This window comes from Pristis pectinata, chromosome 25 (assembly GCF_009764475.1).
Source record: "Pristis pectinata isolate sPriPec2 chromosome 25, sPriPec2.1.pri, whole genome shotgun sequence".
NCBI classification, from domain to species: domain Eukaryota; kingdom Metazoa; phylum Chordata; class Chondrichthyes; order Rhinopristiformes; family Pristidae; genus Pristis; species Pristis pectinata.
This window is the reverse complement of record NC_067429.1, coordinates 6,115,390-6,142,260: the sequence shown is the minus strand read 5'-3', so window position 1 is coordinate 6,142,260 and position 26,871 is coordinate 6,115,390. Positions and strand designations below refer to the sequence as shown.

Genomic DNA, 26,871 nt, shown 5'->3' with positions numbered 1-26,871 from the left:
TGCATGGACAGGAGACTTGGGGGTGGTGGTGGTGACAGGCATGTGAAAGAGACCAGAGAACCATTGGACATAGTAGCAGAATTAGGCCATTCAGCCCATCGAGTCTGCTCCACCATTCGACCATGGCTGACTTATTATTCCCTCTCAACCCCATTCTCCTGCCTTCTCCCCATAAACTTTGATGCCCTTACTAATCAAGAACCTAGCAACCTCCACTTTAAACACACCCATTGACTTGGCCTCCACAGATGTCTGTGGCAATGAATTCCACATTTTCACCACCTTCCGGCTAAAGAAATTCCTCCTCATCTCAGTTCTAAAGGGACGTCCCTCTATTCTGAGGCTGTGCCCTCTGGTCCTAGACTCTCCCACTAGTGGAAACATCCTCTCCACATCCACTCTGTCCAGGCCTTTCAATATTCAGTAGGTTTCAATGAGATTCCCCCTGATCCTTCTAAACTCCAGATTGTACAGGCCAGAGCCATCAAATGCTCCTCATACATTAACCCTTTCATTCCTGGGATCATTCTCGTAAACCTCCTCTGGACCCTCTCCAACATCAGCACATCCTTTTTAGATATGGGGCCCAAAACTGCTCACAATACTCCAAATGTGGTCTGATCATCCTTGCTAGTTCTCTATTCTAGTTCTCTCAAAATAAATGCTAACACTGCATTTGCCTTCCTTACTACCAACTCAATCTGCAAGTTAACCTTTAGGGAATCCTGCACTAGGACTCCCAAGTCCATTTGGCACCTCCAAGTTCTGAATGTTCTCCCCATTTAGAATATGGTCTACACCTTTATTCCTTCTACCAAAGTGCATGACCGTACACTTCCCTACACTGTATTCCATCTGCCACTTTATTGCCCATTCTCTCAACCTGTCCAAGTCCTTCTGCAGACTCCCTGCTTCCTCAATACCACCTGCCCCTCCACTTAGCTTTGTATCATCCACAAACTTGGCCACAAAGCCATCAATTCTGTCATCCAGACCATTAATGTATAAATGTGAAAATTAGCAGACCCCACACCAACCCCTGTGGAACACCACTAGTCACCGGCAGCCAACCAGAAAAGGCCTCCTTTATTCCGACTCTGTCTTCTGCCAGTCAGCCAATCTTCTATCCATGCTGGTACCTTTCCTGTAATACCATGGGCTCCCATCTTTGTTTAGCAGCCTCATGTGCAGCACCTTGTCAAAGGGCTTCTGAAAATCCAAGTAAACAACATCCACTGACTCTCCTTTGTCTATCCTGCTTGTTGCTTCCTCAAAGAATTCCAAGAGCACTGAGATAGCTTTATGTTCCAACAGCACAAAGAGCACTGGTTACAGGAAGAAAGGGATAGATGGGATTGTTTTGAGAGCCGGCCAAGGCTCGATGGACTGAATGGTCCCCTTCCATGTTGAAAGGTAGTGTGGACATCATATGGAAACTGGTGACCCAAGCTTAAATAAAGGCAATAATGGAGGTTTTGGAGAAATTGGGCTGGGAAATAGGACGGGGAGATAAGACAGTAGAGAAAAGGTAGCAGATATGTAAGGTTTTATTTCATAATTCTCAACAAATATATTCAACCAGCAATGAAACGGGCAACACCAGTGGTACAGCAGGTAATGCAGCGCCTCACAAATCCAGTGACCTGGCTTTGATCCTGACCTCTGGCGCTGTGTGGAGTTTCCCTTGGGTTCTCCAGTTTCCTCCTCTTAATCACAAAGACTGTGCAAGGATCCTTAGCTAAATAAGGAAGTTAAGAACGGTGTCCAATTGAAAGAGAATGCACAGAGTGCTGAAAAGATTAGTGATCGACCATAACATTGGAAACAAAATTAGATACTTGCATAAGATTACATTGAGGGAGAAAACACATTAGGAATAAACCAGCAAGTGATATAACTGACCACAAGAGCTTCTGAAAGTATATGAAAAGGAAACATAGCTAATGCAAACATTGGTCCATTTGTGGATGAGATTGGGAATTAATTAATGGAAACAAGGAAATGGCAGAGACTTTGAACAAATAAATTTCCACATTTCAAGACGATAACAGCATTCCAACAATACGACGAGAGGATAAAAGGCAGGGTGCAATTAAAATAACCTCTAGAAAGAAAGTACTAAGCAAAATAGTAGGTCATAAAATAATTTGCAGTGAGAACATTAGGAAGCTACTAAGTAATATAGATATGTTAAACATCTAGAAAATGGGACATAATGTAGAAAAATATATTGCCCAATTTGGCAGGAAAACTAAAAGCATCCAATATATTGGTGAGAGATTGAAGAGCTCTGAGATACAAAGGGATTGAGGTGTTCTAATGTATGAATTATAAAAAGCTAGCATGCAGGTACAAGTAGTAATTGGGAAAGTTAACTGAATTTTTTGTGTTTATTGTGTGTAGTCAGTTCTCTCAGTGTAATCTCCCTATTCTTATATTCAATTATATAAGAGTAGGGAGACTATCTTCAGTTATATAGGGTACTGGTAAAACTACCTCTGGAGTACTCTCAGTATTAGTCCTCTTATTTAAGGAAAGATTCTAATTCACTGGAGGTGGTTTACAGATGTTTTACTGGACTAATACCTGGAATGGGCAGGTTGTCTCAGTCAGAGAGGATGGGTAGGCTTGGCTTGTATCAACTGGAGTTGAGAAGATTGACAGATGACTTGTTGAAACACACAAGATCCAGAGAGGTGTTCACAGGCTGATAGTGAAGAGGACTGTAATCTCATTGCTCTTTGCAGCAGCTTCCAGTTACAAACTAGGGGTAGCATTTCATACAACACAGTGACTATACCTCCACTAAAGCACATTTGAAGTACTTTGGGACATCAAGGTTCATAGATAACATTAATTATTTCCAAAGAATAGATAGTTGCACTTTTTTCAAAACGCAATCAATGAAAGACAAAATTAAAATAAATAAAATCCATACTGGTTCCCATCTTTTAAGTTTATTGACAATTTGTCATGTAAGGATCATGCCAAAAATACATTTTTTCCTAAAAATTGCAAGCATGGTAATGAAGAATTCAGAAGCGCCAAGACATGCTTCATTTGATTCACAGATGTGCAGTATTCTATGCAAATAGCAGCACCCATATTTCCCTCCGCTTCTTAATTTCCAAACTAACAACTGCTTTTGAAACATACTGAGTTGTGCGATGGGCTATGCAGAAGATCCTGCAAATCAATGGCAATTTCTCAACCCAGGTTACTTAAGACAACTGGAGGCCATTCCCTTCACTGGGCGAAGTCCACTGACTGTAAGATGCAACGTTTGGGGAGGTTGGGGAAGTGGGCGCAAGGGCATCTATGCTGAGACAAACCACCATTCTTCCACCCAAGGATGATCCAGAGGACTTCCCAGTAAAATAATGCTTAGGGTCTTCCTCCTATGAAGTTCCTTTGCCAAACACAACAGCATGTTTTGATGGAAAGGCAGCTTAGACACAATTGCTCCCTTTGTACAAAGTCACACCTTGAATGAACAAGTCAGAGACCCAAGTTAAGCTCAGATGCTAACATGTTGCGGGTACATGGGAAACTCAATATCATCCTTAGCGAAGCTAAGCTGAACTTGATAAAGCGCAACTTCAAAAACAAAAACTTCTACCAATTAATTAGCAATTATAACTGCAGGTTTCAAATTAAACAGCGTGCTAAGACTAAGCAGTTAATGTACTGATTCCATGGAATGTTAAGTCATTTATATTGGCACGCAGTGTCTGCACATTTGTGTTTATATACAAATCTTTTGTGGTCCAGTAGTATTGGTACCTGAATTTTCCCAGCTTAGCTAGTTAGATAAGGTCTTGGCAATTTCACGAGAGAAGTCAATTGGCTTTGCCTTTTCCAGAGAGATAGAAATGAGATCATAATCCAATCACTGCAAAGCATATCTTAATATTGGTGCCTGGACCAAATTTGAGCCTCGTAGAATAAAGATTGTTCCAATTTACTAATGTATTGACTAAAGCACAGCCTTTTCATATTTATTTCATTATAAACTGAAAAAAAATACACCACTTTCTACCTTAATATGCTAAGAGGTTTTCAAAGTACACAGAGTCATTTTCTGTAAAAGAGGAGAGCGCTGATGGATCCAGTCTTGGATGCAACAGTGTAGAATCAATGCTGAGGGATTTAATGAATCAATGTTGTGCCAACAACTCTGAGGAATGGTTCCGTTAATTTGTACAATTCCAGTCACCACAGCCATTGTTTGAATTAATGACTTCTTGATGTTTAAGAAATGTGTTTGTTATTCCACAGAATACAGCCTGAACTTCTAAATGATCACATATTGGAACAGTTAGTTAGGGACAGTTTTCCTCATGTCACTCAGTGAGGGGGTGAAAGAGAAAGAAAAGGTTTGTAAAAAGATCCCAGGCCTGTTCCTAATAGCCGCTCATTGCCCAGACAGCTGTCTATTGTTTACACAGCTTTATAGAAATAGGCAAAAGTAACTCAGGAATTTTTTTCAGCATCAGGCTGTTTCACATTGCTTTCAATCTTATCTTAAAAGTTAACACACTCATGAGTCTAGAAAGCCATGCAAATTATTCCCTGTAAAAGTCACTTCTCTTCCAGCTTCTCATCAATTAAGCAGTGTTGTTAACTTAAGTCTTTGCCAGTTTCATTTCAATGACATAAAATGCTTCATCCAGGGCTAAAATACACCAGTTGGGTCATGTCTGCAGACGTCATGAAGCTCTGACATAGTCTGAACCTAAAGAGGGAAGGGAGGCAGCCAGCCACAAATTGGGTCACTGTGCTTGACTGGATTAAATATTCTTCTCCTTGCATGGATCTTACTGGAGTACTAATCTTACAATTATTAAATCCACAGGGTGTAGCATAGCTTCAAAACCAAAGCACGATTCCCCACACCAGGTCACCACACTTCCGCACCCCTTCCTCCAATTTTAAAACTGACCCTATGCAGCCAACATGTTCAACTGTTGAGCAACATCCTACCACTCTGGCACAGAAGCATGGCCACTATTGGATGTTATTACAAGGACCGTTACAGAATGGATGGCACTCATCGACCAAACTCGTCCCAAAGAGTGGCTGAAGTTCTGTGGCAAACTCTGAAACAAATAGGGTCTGATGCTACTGATGAGCCAAGGATGGCCACAGAAAACTTTCTGCTCTGACCTGAATTCCCTCATATTGCTTTAAAAAGAAATGGCAAGAACATTAAACAATTTTATTATCTAAAGGAGACAATGTCTTGAGATTCCTGGTTATAGAACTGGGTACAGATTTTTGTGAACTATTTGGCAAGAAATATTACTCCCAGAGTAATCACTCACTAGGCTAACATTCCAAGACTGAAATAAGGTGAATTAAAATGTCCTTGAATGCACTGGGAATCCAATCCTCATTGTGTCCTAGTGCTGAAGAACCAAATAGAACCGTGTCCAATTCTTCCACCCACCAACAGAACAATCCTAGATTTTGGTTCTGAAGAACTTCAATTCATTTCAGCAACCTGCAAGGAAATTATAATGCTCTGACATTAAAGTCAGCATCTACCTGAGTGAATGAGGGTTACCCGGGCACATCTAGCTACAGTAATCCAGAGCCAAGAATTTCATCTTCAGCATCTGTAAGGTACAGTGGTCGGGGGTCATTTAAAAAAATGGAGGGTTGGGGGGGGCAACACAGAGCAGTAAATGGCTTTGAAGAATAATCATCTCTTCTCCAACCTAGTTAAGCCAAAGAAAATTTTGACTATATTCCAGTAACATGAAAATAACAATGGAGAAAGCTATATTATGCATTTGGAACCACAATTTAAAACTTTTTTTTAAAACCTAAATTTGTCATCAAATTATTGTTGGGATTCATACTGTAATTTGTTTTTAATACAGATAATCAAAGCATAAGCAGGCATTAATCTGGGCTCTGTTACACTGCTTCCACGTAGTTAGCTGGGAGCATGCCGGTGTCACCAGTTCTCTCCACAGTGCCGTACATCCATCCTTCATCGATCTGTTGAACATCGATGATCAAGTCACCATCTTGGAATGAGATCTCATCATCATCGGCTGCTGAGTAGTCATACACAGCTCTGAATCGCTTCTGCAAAGCAATAAGGAAAAGCAAGAGAGAATAAGTGAGGGTGAGAGAGTGTGTGTATGTGGGAGCCCGCCCAGCAGACAGGGCAGACGTACAAGAGGAAAATCACCATGGAGCCTATGTCCCATGTCCACATTTTATTTCTTCCACAGGGCTCATCCCCATCCTCATCTTCCCTTCCCATCTGACATCCGCCAATATTTTGGTCACTCACTAATGAGTATTTCACAGCCTTAAAACCAGCCATTTTAACACAACAACATCTGCTGTGGCTAATCAAAGTCAAGTTTATTGTTATATGCACAAGATGCACGTGTGCACAGATGCAATGAAAAACTTGCAGCAGCATCACAGGCACATAGCATCAGAAACACAACATTCACAAAACATGAACTATCAACATAGGTCATACAAAATTATACAAGAATGAACACAATTGGAACAAAAAGATACTCAAATGGTTCACAACCGTCCAGAAATGTGAGCACACAATCTTGGCTGACACTCCTAATACAGTAGTGAGGCAGTGCTGCCCTGCCAGAGGCATCATTCTTCTAATGGCCACAAGGAGGAGTAGGCCATTTGGCCCTTCACACCTATGATGGCATTCAATAAGCTCATGGCTGATTTTTTTTTACATACATCTCAGCACCGCTTTCCCACACGAACCCCATGTCACTTGATTCCCTCAAACTCTAACAACCTCTGTTTTGAGTATACTATGACCCTCCATAGCCACCTTGGGTGGAGAATTCCAAAGACTCACCACCCTGTGGATGAAGACATTTCTCTTGCTCTCAGTCCTGAATGGCCATCCCCTTGTTTTGAGACTGTGATTCCTGCTTCCAGACACCCAAGTGAGGGTAAACATCATCTCTGCATCTAAAGTGTCAAGCCCCACAAATATTTTTTTAATGAGATCATCTATCATTCTTCAAAATTCTAGGGAGTTTCAGCCCAGCAAACATTTGACAAACTCACCATCCCAAGAATCAGACCTAGTAAACCTTCACTGCACTCCCTCTGGTGCAAGTATAACCTTCTTTAGGTTAGAATACCAGATGCATACATAAGTTTCCAGATGCAGTCTCAACAGACTCCTATATAACTGGAATAAGACACCTCTAATTTTGTGCTCAAACCCTCTTCAATGCAGACCAACATATGATTTGGCTTCCTAATTGCTTGATGCTCCTGTGTGTCAACATTTAAAAATCCACCTTTTTTTTTTATTTCTTCAAAGTGGATGACCTCACATTTTTCCCACATTATATTTCGTTGGCCACATACGTGCCCATTCACCTGTCTATGTCTCTCTGAAGCCTCTTTACCTCCTCTCCACAGCCCCACCTAACTGTGCATCAGGTGTCAGATCAAGATCCTGTCTGCCCCTTGTGGCAATGTTTCCCTCCTTCCCTGGCGGCCTGGCCAATATTAATCCCACAACTAACATCAATAAAACAATAACTCAACTGCACTAGAAATACATCATTGCAGCACAGAGGTCTGGCACTCCTGGATAGAAGCTGGGATTGCAGAAGTGTGCATTCTTTCCTTCATTGGCTTCACACCGTAGCACTGGGGAAGCATTTAAAGAGACAAAATGTGTTGCACACTTACCCCAGTTGAAGGAGGAGGGGCATATGGTGCGGCAGGAGGTGGGTCGTAGACCGGGGTTGGTGGTTCCTGGTGTGAAGGTGCCTGTGGCTGGTAGCCTAAAGAAAGGTAAAGAGTATTAAAGGCAAGTTGGGAACAAACTCGTCATTGCAACAGAAACTTTACACCGAAATATTTATAATGTGCATTAGCTCTTAAAAGTGCTGAGGAGATTTACGGGGATGCTGCTGGGACTGAGTTATGGAAAGAGGTTGAGCACATTGGGACTTTTTTCATTGGAACATGGGAGAATGAGGGGTGATCTTAGATGCGTAAAATCATAAGGGGCATAGATAGTGTCAATATGCAGAGTTTTTTTTCCCAGGGTTGGGGAATCAAGAACGAGAGGGCATAGGTTTAAGGTGAGAGGGGAGAGATTTAATAGGAACCTGAGGGACAACTTTTTCCACTCAGAGGGTAGTCAGTATGTGGAATGAGCTGCCAGAGGAAGTGGTTGAGGTAGGAACATTAATAACATTTAAAAAGGTACATGGATAGGAAAGGCTTAGGAGGAAGATGGACCAAATGCAGGCAAATGGGACTAGCTGAGATGGGAATCTTGGTCAGCATAGACCAGTCGGGCTGAAGGGCCTGTTTCCGTTCTGTATGACTCTCTATGAAAAAGAGATTCCCTTCTTGATTTATAAAACTTTAAGCACGCGAGCATATATTTATTGCCCATCTCCAATGGCCCTCGAGAAAGTGGTGGAGAGTCATCTTGGACTTCTGCGGTCTGTGTGTGAAGATGCAGTGTTAGTCGGGAGGGAGTTCCAGGATTTATACACAGTGGCAGTGAAGGTCCGGCAACATAGCTCCCAAGTCCGGATGGTGCGTGATTTGGAGGGAATCCTGCAGGTGTCCCCTTGTACCTGCTGTCCTGTCCTTCACAGTGGTGGGTTTGGGAGGTGATGTCTCAGTAACCTAGGACAGTGTGCACTCAGTGGAGGTAATGAACGTTTCATCATATGAAAATGTTCCACAAACTGTTTTGAACAAATATTCCTGCATCACAGCTCAATGAGCGGACAAAATTTAGATCAATGAATTTCATGTTTTCAACAGTGTTCAATTGGCCAAATGATTCTGTCCTTTTACCAATGTCACCTGCATCTCCACCAGACTCCCTCTGTGCACCCCACAACCTTCCACTGGTCACACTCAGAGACCAACCCTGCAAACCAGCGTCCATTTACCTCATTCAAGCTCAAGGCAGCAAACGGAGGAAAGAGTTTGGAAAACGGAAGGAAATGGGTTTCTTTTAATGTATTTGTTCACAGGAAGTGGACATTGCTGGCCATCCCAGTTTGGGATTGAGGAAGTAGCGAAGAGCCAATCACATCTGTGGGTCAGGAGGAATTTACAAGGACAGTGGATTACCCTCCCTGAAGGGCATTTGTGAACCAAATGGGTGCTCATAACAATCCACTAGTTTCATGTTCCCTGGCTGCCATGGTCAGATCTGAACTTTCACTGCAGGTTAATATTTTTAGTCTGGTAGTTTAACTACGGTGGCACTCTGCCCCTGCTGGGAAAGTACAAAGATATCTTTTATTAGTCACGTGTACATCGAAACACACAGTGAAATGAATCTTTTGCGTAGTGTTCTGGGGGCAGCCTGCAAGTGTCGCCACGCTTCCGGCACCAAAATAGCGTGCCCACAACTTCCCAACCGGTATGTCTTTGGAATGTGGGAGGAAACCGGAGCACCCGGAAGAAACCCACGCGGACACGGGGAGTACGTACAAACTCCTTACAGACAGTGGACAGAATTGAACCTGGGTCGCTGGCGCTGTAAAGTTTTATGCTAACCGCTACACTACCGTGCAAAGGCAGAGAGAGAGTTGTGCAAAAACAATATCAGTATTGAGGATAAAAGAAAGGCAGAGTTATGACTCTTAATAGTCTTCAGTAGGTCAGGATACACAAGCAAAAGGAAGAAACCCAGCTCCCATACTGTACAGCTGCATAAAGTAGTCTGAAAGATCCGGCAAGACATGGCCACACTGTTAGCAATTGCATCGGAAGGAGTAAGAGGTAACAGAAGAATACACAGGTCCTCCCAGTTTACAAGTTCCCAACTTATGTAAAGTTCATACGTAGGAACGAGCTCTTGGGAGACCAGCAGGATGGATTTGCCGGCTGCTCCAGGCATCTTGTGGGGAAACTCAGTTCGTGGCTGCATTTCCGACGTGAACTGTTCAGGTTACAAACAGTTCACAGGAACAGAACCCTGCTGTAAACCGGGGAGGTCCTGTAGTGGGGTTACAATTCCATTTTTAAAGAGTAGGGAATCATTGTCCCTGCTAAACGATGTGCATCATAACTGCATCTGACTACAGCTGGGCAGGACACATTCTCAGAGCCCATCTAGAAGCAATAACCAAAGCAGTGGTTCAGCATTTCCAGGAATTAAGCAATTGCAGTGCCACTCTTGTTAATTAATTATTTATTTCAAGGATTATAGGAAGGATGCAAAGCCTTTCACATATCAAGGGATAAGGAACCCAAATTACATGGCAAGATGGGAGAACCTGGGGTTGGTGTTCTAAAGCAGAGAAGGTTAGGGGAGATTTGATTGAATCATTCAAAATTATTAAGGGTTCTGATCAGGCAGAAGAGGAGAAAATGGCTTCTGCAGCCAAAAGAGTAAGTAACTTCAGGGGACCGATTTCTGATAACTAGCGGAAGAATCTGATGTGAGAATTTATTTTTAAGTGCAAAGAAGTACGATTCTCTGACAGAGCGTGGGAAGCAAGATCATTGTAATTTTCAAAAGGAAATTGAATAAAAATCTTGGGAAAGTTTGCAAGATGGTTGGGAAAGAGCTAGACCAACTGATTAGCTTTCCTAAGGACAGCAGATTAGTGATCCCCTCTCCTCCAAGGTTCTGCTATTCTAGAAATCACCTCTCAAGTTCATTTGTCTAATTGTGTCCCAAGTCCATAAACTTGGTCACCATCTTCTTTCCCATTCTCAGAATGCAATGACCTGCTTGAGCATGGACAGAATATTTTTTTAAATTTATGTAGGCACTTCCTGCTAATGCCAGCATTTACTGCCCATCCTTAATTACCCCTGAACTGAGGCAACTAAGAGTCACCCACAATGGTGGGTCTAGAGTCACGTTTAGGCCAAGACAGCAGATTTCCTTCCCATGAAGGACGTCAGTGAAGCAGATGGGTTTCTACACAAAATGGTGCTTTCATGGACACCAATATCATGATTAGCTTTTGTTTTAAAAGAAATATTATATTCTAGATTTATTTAATTACATTGAAGTTAATTCCCCAGCTGCCGTACTGGGATTTGAACAAATGTCTCTGGATCGACAGTCCAGAACTCAGGCTGTAACTTCAGTAACTTAACGCAGTGCCACCGTACCCTGACTAGCCACCGGGAGAGGTCTTCAAGCAAAGAAGTCATTGCAAAGACTTCAGCTGAAAACAGTGTAGACAAAAGAAAAAATTCAAGAAGAGTCCACTATTTTATTGGCAGAAAGAGATGAGATGTATGGTACAGTAGTATCCTCACCTAGATTCCTCTCTGGCTGAGGCCTGTACTCCTGGGTTTCATGAGAGTTCCTCCGCTCAGCGCTTGCTGCCGAAATGCCTTTGCTCCTCTCAAACTCTTCATGATATTTGACCTGATGAGAGATCACAAGAACAACAATCATACAAATTAGATACAAAGCTCTTGTCTTGCCATCACATCACTGCTCTCCAGTCTCATGGAAACCAAACGTGATGTGGATGGGTGTTGCATAACCCTGGACGAGACTGGGACAATGTGACCCAGTAGAGGGGTTTAATAAATGTAGAGGTGTATTTACTTGTGAGAAAATCCAAAATCCTTCAACAAAAGACCATCACCAACAAATGCAACAAGGGCTTCAAGTAAAACCTTTTCGCCCAGGAATGAATTCAAAGGGAGGCTGAGGAAACACGAGGAAGAAAAGGAGAATATTGGTAACCTGAAGGAGTGACTGTGGAAGGAGGTACCTGTGGAGACACCAGCCGAGGTCCAATGCCCTGTGTCTATGTAATTCTACATTATTGCACATGATGCTTTCCATTAGCTGTTAATAGATGTTGGACAAAGGGTGACGACAAAGGCTGGATTACTTTTTCCTTTCAACATGCTTTCCCCTGATCCACAAGGTGGTGCTCTTACATGGAATACATCATCACCGCTGTTCTGTTGGGCCCAAATCTCAGGATCGAACCGTTGCCAGGGAAACACATAAAAGCTACGTGCACACCCCGTCAATTAACTGTACATCCTGGTGTTAACACGCATGCTCAGACAGTACACACTGCAGTTCCCCCATGCATGTTGGTTTTTCAAAACCTCAACGACGTTCACACTTTCTAATAGCTTGGATGAAAGAGTTTAGCGAGACTGCACCACTACCAGGTTTTTGTTTTAAACTTTTATTTGTGCTCATAATACAGACAAAGTCTGCCTTTATTGTCCATCAGCTATATTCCTCTTGAAACGCGGCTATTTTCAGAGGGTAGTTAAGATTCACCACATTGGTGGATCAGCTATAGGGCAGACTAGGCAAGCACAGCAGATTTCTTCCTCTGAACGACATCAGTGAACCAGAAGAGGGCTTGCAACATTCTGGTAATTTCATGGTCATCAGCATGGATACAAGCATTTTTTAAATATTCCAGAAATATTTAATCACTTGAATTTAAATTCCTCAATTGAACTCACTTAAACTCCAGTCTCTGACTCAATTGCCTTGATCTCTGAAAACTGATCCAGTAATTTAACCACTGTGCTAATGCACCCCTATGTTCAGGTAGCAAATATTATAGTGCTTAATTGTGAGAGATCTGGTGATGTCATCAGTTAACAATGAAATAGGATGAAGCCAAACTGAAAATGCTGGAGACACTCAGGTCAGGCAGCGGCTGTGGGAAGAGAAACGGTTAATGATTCAAGTCAAAGTCATCAAATCATAATCATAGAGCTGTACAGCCCCTTCAACCTGAAACATTAACCATTTCTCTCTCCACAGATGCTGCCCGACCTGCTGAATGTTTCCAGCATTGTTTTTTTTTCCCCTGTAGATTTCCAGCATCTGCTGTTTTTGGATTTTCAATAGGATGAGACCCTTCAGCCTCTCAAGTCTGTTATAGAGTGATACAGAATGGAGACAGGCCCTTCAGCCCAACTGGTCCATGCTGAGCACCATTCTACCATTTAATTAGACCACTGCCTAATTGTTTATTTCAACCATCTATCCATATTGGTTCCACAACCCTAAATCTCCTAACCTAATAAAAATTCATTAACCCCAGTTCTGAAGTTTGCACCATCATTTTGGGAGAGTGTTTCAGATTTCTACTAATCTGTATGTGAAGAATTATTCCTGACATTGACGCATCATTAAGGCCCCCTTGTTCTACAATTTGCTGGTTGAGGAAATAATTTCTATTCATCTACTATACCCAATCCCAAATAGATTAGCCCTTGTTCATCCTCCTGCTTTTTCATTCTTATGAGCCAATCTGCATCCATCCAAGCTCTGTGGGTTCACAGTTGGTGAATAAGGCAGATTCCACTACAGGTCACCAGTTTGCGCTTCATTCCCTCATTTATACTGGGCTCCTTGTGTGCTCCCAAAGAACCAACTCAAGGTTCTCAACTCCATCCCAAATGTCCCTTTTCCACTTTAAATGGTCACAGCTCAGGGATTACACTTTTTGTCACCCCCCCCCCCCCCCCCAGGAGGTTCTCGGAACACACTAATCATTTCTTCTGGCTACATGCTAATCTCTTGCCATGACAGAGCTTGGAACAGAACATCTGTTTTGCAATTCTGGTGTTGAGCATTAATCTTCCATGCTCAAGGGATTACAAGCCTAATCTGTGCAATGAAATTATTTAACCCTTTCAACCCCAGTTTCATTCATGTTAATCTGCACTTCATTGCACTTGAAAGCCAATGTCCCTTTCTGAGGTGGCTGGACCTTGTGCCAAATGGATCCAACCATAGCTCAGCCGACTTAATATACAATTTCCAACCCTTTACATTCCAATCGTCTGAAGAAAGCTAATTATTCTGCTGAGATACAATTCAACACAGTTTTTCCAGAAAATGGCTTCATTTAGAGTGGAGGTCAGAATGTCATCCTGGGGTCAAAGTTGAAGAGAAAGGAAATGAGCCATTTTGATCCGAGGCAGACAGACTAAACTGCCCTAATGGCAAATAAAGAATTAATACCAGTCATCTTGCATTATGTTATTCCAGCACAGATGTTGGCAGCATTAACCTACTGATTAGGTCAGTCGTGGGCAGGAACGGAACACACACAGCGGAAGATGCAGCCTGTATTTGCTAGATAAAGCACTCAGAGTTTATGGCATACATTTTGACGAGTATATCACGAGAATCGCCATTTTCCCTCCTCCTTCACAACTCATCCAGTACAGATGTAAAATGTGAAGCAAGCCATCTGTGCTGTGTTGATATAAAGCTCAGCCTGAACAAGGCACCAGTTTTCAAGTGTGTGTTATCTCCAAATGTCTCATGCATAGATTTAGTACATAGTGCTTTATCAAAACACACATGCACATCACACAACACCTTGAAAGCTTATATGTCAACCTTGTGCGACCAAGTCTGTGGCCGAGACCATTTCCTGTCCCATGGAAATAGACAATTGCAAAGTTGTATCCAAAATGCTGGAACTTCAACCTAGGAAAACAAGGAGAAGGCAGTTCAGGCTTTACCAAGCTAACTAATGAGGCATTAGTGGTCTCAGATTGGCCAGCTTATCACACTCCTGCCCAACTCAATGTCAAAGCTGCCAGGTGTTGCAAGTTACCAGGAAGGTCTGGTTACTAGTTTAAGAAAGCACCTTACCTTCACGTTGGAGCTTGGTCCATGGGACTGATGCAGCTGCCAAGGCTAGGTCAACAAAAATTGGAAAGGATGCAAGAAGCCAGAATTGGGATGGAGTAGAATTCAGAGGGTGACAAGGATGGAAAAGGTTCTGGAGCACCCAGGGGAAACCCACCCCCTTACAGGGAGAATGTGCAAACACCGGAGGTCAGAATCAAACCCGAGTTGCCAGTGTGCCACTGTGTCCTACCTGACACTCAACTGGACCAGCCACATAAATACTGTGGCTACAACAGTGGGTCAGAGGCTGGGTATCCTGCAATGAGTGACTTACCTCCTGACATCTCAAAGCCTTTCCACCATTCCTCCTGCCTGCAATGCTATACTGCCAACCTCCAACCTCCAGGCACTGTCACTATCCACAGTTTTATATTAAGCACTTTCCCTCAGTTTCCCTGTATTGCTGCAGAACTGATCCTTTGGTTATTTGTATAAAAGAAAATAATCAAAGAGCCTGCACTTCAGCACCTTCTGAATAACCAAAAGTTATTCATTTTTGGGTTGCTGGCAACATTACTGTTTACCTATCAATCAATATCCCTAAAACAGATTATTGGGTCATTATTAATTTGCTATGCTTTTTTAAAAAAAGGCATTATACAAAATGACTGCTACAACAATGACATCCATTGGATGTAAAGCCCTTTGCTGTGTTCTCAAAGAGAGACCAGAGATCTTTACAAATGCAGGCATTTCTTTGACACAGTTTTGTGTGACAACCTGTCCTTGGTCTGGTCCCTTTGCAAACCGTCTCACATTGTGCACCAGTGTTCAAGACTGTGCTGTTGGACCAAGCTTGGCAGGAGATGTCTTGGACTTTTCCCAAAGACCTCTTGTCCGTACTCAGCAGCCTGGACCCCCATGGAGAATGGAATTGAAGACGTGTCAATGCAAGAGAGGAGTGGGTTGAAACCTCCAACCAAGACAGAAAATAGGCAAGTCGAGGCTCCCCGGGTTATGAATGACCTGCCTTATAGAAATCTGATGCAAATTCTCCCATACATTTATAAAGCATTTTTCAAACTAGTATTAAGAATACTAAAATGTTTTATGGTACTCATTAATAACTGGATACTACATGTATTCCATAGTTAAATTATGGGTAGTGTAAGGATGATTATTCAATGAAATGAAATTATAGCAAGTGTATGTAGAGCGACACAATGTAGATACCGAAAATGGATGTTTCTGATTTACAGAGAAATTGGCTTACATGGTGTTCTCAGGAACAGAACCCTTGTGTAACCCAGGGATCACCTATAAAGAACAACTTCCCTCCCCACAATCCAGACTTCAATTTGCTCTCTATTTTCTCCCACCCCACCATTTAAATGGGGGTACAGTTGACTTATTGAAACCATCGATTCCTTGGTTCCATTCCAGACAATGGTCAGCAGGTGGGAGCAGAGAGCCAATTCCATATAAGGAAAAGCGATGGCTCCACTCCCGTCCAATCCAGTCAGGCGTGAGTAAGATTGAGTCATACGACTTCCCTTTTCCTTGCACCTCCATCCCTGGGGCAAGTGACGACTTGTGTGAGAGGAATTCAAACCATTTTCAAGCAAGCCCAGACTGCATGTCACAGCCTTGGCTGCAGATTAATCCTGTGGCAAACTGGGCCATAAATTTTAAAAAGTACTAGCCTGTTCCGACTTCACTGACATTCCAGACATTACTGCTAAGCGCAATTCCTTACAGGAATTTTTTTTCTTCAGCTGAGGCTCCTCATGAAAAATGTTCGGGTCTACTGGCTTTTCTGCATATGGTCATTCTTCACCCGTGATCCCAAGGGGCTACTAGGCAATCAGACTGCCTCAATCCTCCATATTTCATGGAGTACAGCACAGGAACAGGCCCTTCGGCCCACAACATTTGTGCTGAACACGATCCCAAATTAAACTAAATCTCTTCTGCCTCTAAATGATCCATATCTCTCCATTCACTGCATATTCATGTATCTATCTAACAGCCTCTTAAACTTCACCATTGTATCTGCTTTCACCACTACCACTGGCAGCCCGTTCCAGGCACCCACCACTCTGTGTAAAAAAAACTTGCCTCGCACATCTCCTTTAAACTTTCCACCTCTCACCTTAAATGCATATCCTCTAGTACTTGATATTTCTACCCTGGGAGAAAGATTCTGACTGTCTACAACATTTCCATGCAACATAGGAGGCCATTTCAGCCCATCATGTCTATCCTAGCTCACAGACTAATCGCAACCTCCCACCCCCCCACCACAAAACTTTTCCCCGTAACCAGTTCTCCCCATATTCCATCATCCTAACCAGCTTTCTCCTTCATGCTAGTGGAGCCAAGTGGTTGAAGGTGTGTTCTATGGCATCTTTCATCTTAAAGAGACTTTGTAATGTAGTCTTTTGTACTGCAGAAAACAGGGCAGCTAATTTGCACACAGCAAGCTCCCACTAACTAGAGTCACGACAACCAGATAAACCGATTCTCTTTCAAACTGCTTGAGGAATACAGATGGGAGAGTGTGCCAGCAAGAACTCCCTGGCTCTTCCTTATATTAGTGGGATCTGACCTGAGTGAACACGGTTTAAGATAAGATATTTATTAGTCACATGTACATCGAAACACACAGTGAAATGCATCTTTTTGGATTACTGAGAATGTGCTGGGGGCAGCCCGCAAGTGTCACGACTCTTCCAGCGCCAACATAGCATGCCCACAACTTCCTAACCCGTACGTCTGTTGGAAAGTGGGAGGAAACCGGAGCACCCGGAGGAAACCCACTCAGACACACGGGGAGAACATACAAACTCCTTACAGACAGCAGCGGGAATTGAACCCGGGTCGCTGGCACTGTAATGGGGCAGCTAATTTGCACACAGCAAGCTCCCACTAACTAGAGTCATGACAACCAGCTAACCGCTAAACACCCCTTCTAAAAGTGTCGCCTCATACAACGTGGCACCTCCTCAGCACGGCACACTGGCACCAGCCAAGATCTGATGTCAAGCCTCAGGAACTTCACTTGAACCCAAATCATTCCAACTCAACTGGACACCCAGATGATGAAAAGGTTCGGCTTGAAGGCGGCAAGCGAGGAGGGATAGGTTTCGTGAGGGTGTCCCCATGCTCCTGATCTTGGCAGCTACAGTACCACTGCAAAGAGTAGAATGATTAAAATTAGTGATCCAAAAAAGGTCAGAATTGGAAGAGATCTTGAACGATTGTTGGAGATTGTAGAGAGGATATTTGGAGGGATTGGATAACAAGCATCAGAATTTTTAAAAGCAGGACATTGTCAGTGCGAACATGTAGATCAGTGAACACAGGGGGCTGATGCCCTGTTAAGATGCAGGTGGCGGAGTTTTTGATGAACTCTAGTTCATAGAGTGGGAACCCATGCAGAAGAGGCAGGGTCATCTAAAGGCAAGACAGACGAGGATGAGGTTTTCTGCAACAGATAAGCTGAGGCAGGAGTGGGGTCACACAGTCTTCGAAATGGAACAGAAACTTATTTCAGTCACTCCAGGGGCAATAATTTGCCAAGTTTGTGAGCACTGTGGTTTGGCCTGGTTCAGTGGGGATGGAGATCAATGACAATGGCTTCAGGCTTCCCTATATTTAGAGGAAATCTCTGCTCCTCCAATACTAGGTGCAACAAATGAGTGAAACACAGAGAGGCGATGCTGAGCTGGGGCCGAGAGAGGGGTAAGAGGTTCAAGGATGGATCACTGGGTGATATCAGAAGGGAAAGGGTCCTGGTCCTTGGGGAGACTCTCAGCAATTAGCTCCTGAAGCCTCTCGAGGTAGAATTACCTGGAACCGTCCCCAAGAGTGCCTGAGGATTCAGCAGTTCTACCCTCCTGATGCAGACTAGTGGGCAGCAGGTCCACCCACTGATTTCCACTTATAACCAAAGAACTCAAGACTTAGTCATGGCCCTTCAGCCCAACGTCCATGCTAACCAAGATGCCCATCTCAGCTTTCCCATTTGTCCAATGTCCTTCCAAACTTTTCCTCTCCATGAACCTACTCAAATATTTTAAATGTTGTAACTTGACAATGGGGGTAGATTAAAAATCAAAGATTAAAATAACAAGGATTCAACACCAAATTTCTGCCCCAAGTCAGAGCCCACAACATCTACCTTGCCAATCCTACTCAGAACCTTGGTTTCACCGAGATCCTGTCCTTGTTTCTACCCAAGCCACGATCAGTGACCACAGGCTGTCCAATTTCCTTACAGCTATGCAAACCACGAGTGGTGGAAACCAAACCGATGAAATCACATACCAAGTGCAAATAACTCATCAGCCATAAGTTAGGGAAGGTCTGAGAAGGGAGCCAATCATTATACCTCAGGAAGTTTGCTGAAGGAAATGAGAAAGTCCCCACAGTACAGCAGGCACAATGAGAGTGAAAGCTCTTATGACACAGAATACAAATGAATGTGCCCATCCCGTGTATATTCACTTCAAAAGGATCCAGCAAGACACAAACACTTGCAGTCTGCTCATCCTCCCCACCATTCCATTGACAATGGGCACAATGGTTAAAGTCTAATCAGACTTGCTATGTGAACTTAAGGTCATTGTGCATATGACATCAATGCTTAATTCTCTTCATGACTAAATCAGAAATGCATTAGTCATGTGCAGCTTCAAAATTAGTCAAACTTGGCAAATAGCTAATATATTGGACTTATTTGCAACTTGCTCGACATGTACCGGGGATTAGGATCAAGATCTCTGGAGTATGTGGCTCAGTCACTTGGTATTGGTTTATTATTGTCACTTGTACTGAGGTACAGTGAAAAACTTGTCTTGCATACCGTTCGTACAGATCAATACATGACACAGTGCAGATACATTGAGTTAGTACAGAGTGCATTGAGGTAGTACAGGTAAAAACAATAACAGAGTACAGAGTAAAGTGTCACAGCTACAGGGAATTTCATTGCAGGTTGACAATAAGGTGCAAGGTCACAACAAGGTAGATTGTGAGGTCATCGTATAAGGGAACCGTTCAATAGTCTTATCACACTGGGATAGAAGCCGTCCTTGAGCCCGGTGAAACATGCCCAGAGGCTCCTGTATCTTCGGCCTGATGGGAGAGGCGATAAGAGGGAACGTCCCGGGTGGGTGGGGTCTTTGATTATGTTGGCTGCTCCACCAAGACAGCGAGAGGTATAGACAGAGTCCATGGAGGGGAGGCTGGTGTCCGTGACGTCACTTGCTGCTGTTGCTCATCATTCAGGTTTATCCGACAAAGCCTTGCATTAGTCCTTTAGCCAACACAGCACCGAGTTACCAAAAGTCTATTCTGGAAGGAACGTCCCGGCTGCTTCTAAACATTTGACGCCTGGTGTTGCTAAAGCTTATTAGCTGTTGCTAGCGACAAGTGGTTATCACAGCGGCTTCATTACTGTCTTCCATCTGCCTCTCATTCAAGGCGCTGACTTCATGTTACCCAGGTAATTGTATTGCATACCCAAGTTGCCACAAAAAAGTATTAGTGCTTACTATCCATGACTGGAGGAGTCCAAACTTGTGCTTGCAAGAGCAATCCCTAGTTCTTCTCCCTTCGCACCAGATATCTGGTGGAGTCGAACTTAAGTTCAAATTCACCAGGTAGCCACCCCTCCCAAACACTTGCTCTGTCTCCCATATGGGTCTTCACAATTCGCATCCCCCCCCCCCCCGCCCACCTTTCCACTAACCCAGTAGTATCCCCTTCCCTCTCCCTCTTCTCCACAGCTCTTCCCACTCTGAGATGAAGTATCGAACAAGGAACTGAAGGTGTGACCACCCTGGCCCACACACTTCAGTACTGCACTGTGCTTTCCGTTTCACGAAAAAGGTGTTGAACTCTCCAATGAATCGTGGAACGCAAAGCTCATTGGAGAACGCAACTCTGCTGGGTGAAAAGCCAGCATTTCTCCTGGTTTCTTTTCCCACTCTGGATGAGGGAGACCACCGAGGGAACAGACCTGGTACAGGTTCAGCAAAGAACGTAATTCAGAACAAAATATTTCCACCTTAACTCTGTACGTCCAGCTATGCCCCCACCCCACCCTCTTCAGAGATGATGCATCCCATACTGCAAGCCAGACATGACTTGAAGTGTTTGAAAACCCACTCACGCTGTGTGAATCAACAGACAGTGGGCACCAATCATAGCAGAATTTATATTTTTCTATTTTTAGACATTCATTACCACATAAAAATTCAATTGGAAACACCCTGAAAAATGTACCTAAATATGTGCATTTTTTTCTTTGTGAACTACAGGAAGTTACGCAAAGACAAAAGTTTTTTTAGGATTCTATTATTAGCTTTTCTTTCCTAAAGCTACCTGATGAATTTGAACAAGTTCAACTCCACCAAATATCTGGTGCTAAGGAAGAACTAGGCATTGCTCTTGCAAACGCAAGATAATCGGACTCCTCCAGTCACAGATAGCATGCAGTAATATTTTTTGCAGCAACTTGGGTATGCAGCACAATTACATGGGGAACATGAAGCCAGCACCTTGAATGGGTGGGATGGGAGGCAGGTGAAAGACAGTAGTGAAGCCCCTGTGATAACCACATGTTGCTAACAACAGCTAATAACCTTTAGCAACATCGGACATCAAATGTTTAGAAGCAGCCAGGACATTCCTTCCCAAATAAACTTCTAGTGCCTTGCTATATCCAGGACCTTGTTATGAAGCAGAGATGATCCTTTTAACAATGTCTGATACTCAACAGTAATTCAAAATTAGCCCTTTGCCACAGAAACACCTCTGTTTTCAAGGCAAAATAATCAGGGGGACAGTTTGAGGTCCTGGATGGGGAGAGAAAAGACAGACACAGGCAGGCAGAGAGAAAGTGAGATCATCAGTGCGAAAGAGAGCGAGAAGCCTGGGGTGGTGGTGGAGGCAAATATGATAGGGGGCATTCAAGAAGCTTTTAGATAGGCACATGAATGTGAGGGAAGTGGTAGGATATGGACATTGTGTAGGCAGAAGGGATTAATTTAGTTGGACATTTTATTACTAGTGTAATTGGATCGCCACAACATTGTGGGCTGTACTGCTCCATGAAAATGGTGGGGAGAGAAGGTGAGCAAGTGATTAGTGGATATATTACTTAAAGAGCATGGTGGCATTACAGAAGTGTTGCAGGGATCAGTACCCACTGCACATGCATCAAGTGAAGTTAGGAGTTGGGGAGTGGGTGCTTAATACAGTCGAGATTCCCTCAGCCTGGAAAACTCTGGGAAGAAGCCCCATCTATTTTTAATAGGCAACAGTTGTGGGAGACATTCAAATGTCCTGGTTCTGGGTTGTTGTTATTAAGAAAGCCCTATCAAACCAACCTTTGCAACCTACCTCTCCAGAACCGATGGGGTTAATGTAGAAAATGCAGACCCTGAGCTTCAGTAGCTAATTTCTGAAGTGGAAGAAGACAGCTCTTTTGTGGAATGGTCAAAGAAAAGAAAGTAACTTCATTTGGCATCCATCGGATAATCATCTCCCTGGACATTTAAAGCGACAAGGAATCAGAAGTAACCGAGGCTGCCAGGAAGCCAGGTCCTGTTTGAACAATTAAAATGTCAGCTTGAGAGTCTGACCTGGTCTGCCAAAAAGATATTGGCTCAGTCTGCACTATCTGGTCCAGCACATATGGTACTGTAGTCACAATTGCACCAATCGAGCAACATGTGCTATTATTCATACACAACGTGTGAATGATGTATTGCTTTAAGACTTACCATTCAAGGAAAACCCATATTTTATGAATTGGTTCCATGTTATGGTCCCTTACAGAATATTCTAACACTATTTCAAAGCTCTCCAGCCAAGTCTCCACTTCCGTAAATGCTTGTGCTCCAACTCATACCAAGTCTTGCTTAAACTTTTAACCATGCTGTGTACTGGTCAAAAAAAAACCCTCAAATTTAAAATTCTTGACCTGGTTTTCAAATCCCTCATTACCTCATAACATTCTCCAGCCCTCCAAGATCTCTGTGCTCATTCACCGCTAGCCTCCATCATCATCTACCTTTGGTGACCAACAGCTAAGGCTCTGAGCTCTGGAATTCGCCAAGTTACCTCAACATTTCTGCTGCTTTATGATGGTCCTCAAACCAACTTCTGATGAAGCTCCTGCCACACACTCTTTTTTCCTCTTCATCACCTGTCCTAATACCTCCATACATGGCTGGGTATCGTTTGGTAATACTCCTATGGAACACCTTATAGAAGCTGTCATTGTAAATCACTATCTAGCAAGGAAAACAGACAAAAACAACTCAATAGGTAACTGCATAAAGTACAGAACTTTAACACCAACTTGTTTGCTCATCTTGACTTGGTTTTGCCATCTTCTCCTTCCCTCCTTGCCCTGCAATGATTGAACAGCCTCCCAAAAGCCACTGTTGAAGCTCATGTAAACATCCCAGGGCCAAGAGCGGTATGGAAACATTATCTTGGCCAGCACACGGCCTCCAGGCGAGAAGCAGCTCAAGGTGCCATGAAACCAAACATTGCCACTTGTAGATCATCACTGTGTAGCCATTCAATCGTCCTCAGTATAACCCATGATGTCTCAGAAACCCCAAACAGATTCCAAATCCCAAAGTGATCACAATATTACGGGAGAGGGAACAACGATATCGGGAATAACATTACAATATTGAGTCAAGTTGTTCAAGAGGCCGGACCAACCGTTGATATAGCAACCACTTCCTTCATTCACTTCGGTCTTCTACCATACTTGTGCCATCAGTTTTAACACCATCCAGTCTTTGATCATGGTGGTCCTGCTAGCTCTATGTCCCCTTCATCTTTCTCATCCATTCACAACAGCTTAATAAGGATCCCAAGCTTCTCATTACACATCCACACCATTGCATCATCTCTTTATGGTTAGGAACAGAGGTTCGTAATTGCCAGACAAAAGAGACTGCAGATTCTAGAATCAAGGAGGCTGGAACAACTCAGTGGGTCAAGCAGCATCTGTGGAGGCAAAAAGGTGCAAGTCGACGTTTCGGTCGAGACCCTGTATCAGGACTGAAAGGGAACAGGAAGGATTGCCCTATACCGAGAGTAGGTAGTGTTGTGGTTTGCATCAGAAAGCACTTTTCACAACCCAAGGACATCTGGAAGTACTTTATAGCCAATGAATTGCAGTCACCATTATAATGGACAACAGGAGCATTGCAGTGAAGAGCAAGCTCCCACAAACAGCAACACGATGAAGGATGGATAACCCATTTTAGTGATGCTGCTCATGTAATAGAGTTATACAGCGCAGAGATTGCCCCTTTGGCCCACCTAGTCCAGGCTAACCATTAAGCACTATGTTAATCCCATTTTATTCTCCTCATATTCCCAACCACTGCCCCCAGATTCCACCAGGAGCACACACACTAAGGCAATTTACTGTGGCCGATTAACCTAACAATCTACACATCTCTGGGATGTGGAAGAAACTGATGCACCCGGGGGAAACTCACACAAGTCACAGGGAGAAATCCACACAGACCGGAGGTCAGGATTGAACCCGGGTCACTGCAGCTATGGGGGCAACATCTCTACCAGTTGCACCATTGCGCCCCCAGCATTTATCCAGGGATAAATATTGGCTAGAATGCAGGAGGGAAAACAGATCCAGAAGAAATGTTCAACTCCTCCAGCTGTAAAACCATCCCATCAATATCTAGTAAGTGCCACAAGAATAAATCAAGTTTATATTTAAAATCCAAGCCAGGTGGGAACACAGCCCAAGAGGTAAATCCCAAATAATAATTAACTTCTTGGGCCACATCGAGTCAAGATGGTCCTCTCGATTGCATCAGACTAGCAGTTAATCTCAACAGTTTGCAATTGCCAAAATCTCCAGCAATTATCCAGTTTGCAGATGCACAGAAAGGCAGACATATGAGACAGAAAGTGCCACAGTTGGAGCTTTAATGCACCCATAAATTCAACACTTACTTACCTGCAACTCCCTCAAGGGTACCAGTAGTGAATGCACATGGTGGCATGTGAAAAAATATCACTTCTCTCTCTCAGACCGCTGCTAGCTGAAAGCAGCTAATTAAAAGCACCATAAAAAGGCAAGACGTGGAGAAGATTGATTTGCGTTTCAGTCTGCAACACTCGAGGTCAACACCTTTTCCCCAGAGCTAGTATAAATCAGGAATTTAGGATACAATGGAGAATAGTTAAAAGCACAACCCCTGGAATCTGCAATTTAATGGAAACTGCTCGAAATTTAATAAGGATAGATCAAGTAACTGTAGTTTGCTGAATCAGTTTTGTAATTCCAGTGTGGTGATACAAGGTCCCACTGCACATCATACCTCTCAGTACAAGAGGAGATACAAGATACATCTTTATTAGTCACATGTACATCAAAACACACAGTGAAATGCATCTTTTGCGTAGAGTGCTCTGGGGGCAGCCCGCAAATTTCACCACGCTTCCGTTGCCAATATAGCATGCCCACAACTTCCTAACCCGTACGTCTTTGGAATACGGAAGGAAACCGGAGCACCCAGAGGAAACACACGGAGACACGGGGAGAATATAAAAACTCCTTACAGACAGTGGCCAGAATTGAACCCGGGTCGCTGGTGCTGTAATAGCGTTACGCTAACCGCTACACTACCGTGCCTGCCGATATCCTCAGTAATAAATAGCATAGGTGCAGAACTGTTGGTGGCTATTTAAGTGACTACTACCAACAGCCACAGGAAACATCTACAGACATTTAGCAAAGGCACTTTCAGGAAGGGTTATAGAATGGAACCTACAGATCAACAAAATCCCAGAATAGATGAAATTAATTTATCTCAGTCTTTAAAGGGTTGATTGTTAGGTTAAAAATGAATTACATTTGTGTAGCCAATTCCACAACAACACAAAGTCTTAGGCAAGCTAATGTTGTCCAGTATGTAGCCATTGGTGCGATGTAGGAAACCTGGCAGCATATTTGTGTATATAATTACTGAACTAAATGACTGGATAAGTTGTGATATTGGTTGAGGGATCAAGTTGGCCAGTGCAGTGGGTGAAAGTCCTTGCACTTCTTTGAAATTGTTACCGCCAGCTGAGAGGTTTTAATATTTCATGTAAATCAGAGAATCTCTGACAGTGCAGCTCTCCCTGGATGCTCGAGCATGGACAAGTCTCTGGAGTGGATTTGAACCTTCAACATTGCAACTTAAATACAAGATTGCTAACCAGAAAAGTTGAGGAAGCACAGGGAAGAAGAAATCACTGTTGCCTGTCACTGCTGGCAGAACCCTGCTGATTTTATTTCAGGATACCATTGAGTTTTGTTTGGGCTCAAAGATCCTGCTCTAAATTCCTTTCCTGCTTCTTCTCCACCACATTTTGTAAACCCTAAAGTATCCAAAATGCATAAGTCCCTTTTTTTCTTAAGAAGCAAGACACACCAAGGCACGTTCACTATCCTCTGTTCATTAAACATTTGCTCCCATTTGCAAATTCCTCCAACACATTGCTCTACCCAATCCCATTCTTGGGTTCTCCAGCTTTCTCTTCCATCCCCCATTCCATGATTCCTCCTGTACCAGCCACTTGGGTCCTGCACTCAAGAATTCCCTCCCTAAACTCACCTTATTTTTCCACATCTTTTTCTTATGACATAGGACGCTATAATTCAGCCTATCAAAGCCTAAACCAGGTCTCAGAGCATTTCCTCCAGTCCCATTCCCCACTTATTGCCCGGTAACCCATTCTCCCTCACATACTGATTAACTCCACACCAATTCGCCCAACGCACACACACACCAGGGACAATTTACAGCGGATAATTAACCTACCAGAAGCATTTAAGAGGCTCCCGGATAGGCACATGAATGTGCAGAGAATGGAGAGATATAGACCTTGTGTAGGCAGAAGGGAATAGTTTAGTTAGGCGTTTAATTAGTTCAGCACATCGTCATGGGCCAAAGGGTCTGTTCAGGTGCTGTACTGTTCTATGTTCTATCTTTGGAACACAAGAGGAAATCAGAGCTCCCGGGGAAACCAACACAACCACAGGGAGAACGTCCAAACACCACTCAAACAACACCACACAGGATCGAACCCCAGGCCACTGTCCCCTATACAATTAAAATGACTGCCCTTCATATATTTCAGATGCCTTGAGATGGTGGAATTAGCCAGGTAAATGCAAGTTCCTTCTTTCTTTAACACACATCAAATTTCCA

At 43.3% G+C, this 26,871-nt stretch overlaps 1 protein-coding gene across 1 annotated transcript in view; it reads right to left on the bottom strand.

Annotated features, from left to right (window-relative positions):
* Positions 1–2,937: 2,937 nt before the first annotated feature.
* Positions 2,938–26,871, bottom strand: part of lasp1 (LIM and SH3 protein 1) — a 124,438-nt gene continuing 100,504 nt past the window's right edge. Inside the window, exons 5-7 of the mRNA XM_052038613.1 lie at positions 11,281–11,392; positions 7,714–7,808; positions 2,938–6,096 (exon numbers count right to left, since the gene is read on the bottom strand). Of these exons, the coding sequence (XP_051894573.1) occupies positions 5,923–6,096; positions 7,714–7,808; positions 11,281–11,392 (381 nt within the window). The 3' untranslated portion in view covers positions 2,938–5,922. The remainder of the gene's footprint in view (positions 6,097–7,713; positions 7,809–11,280; positions 11,393–26,871) is intronic.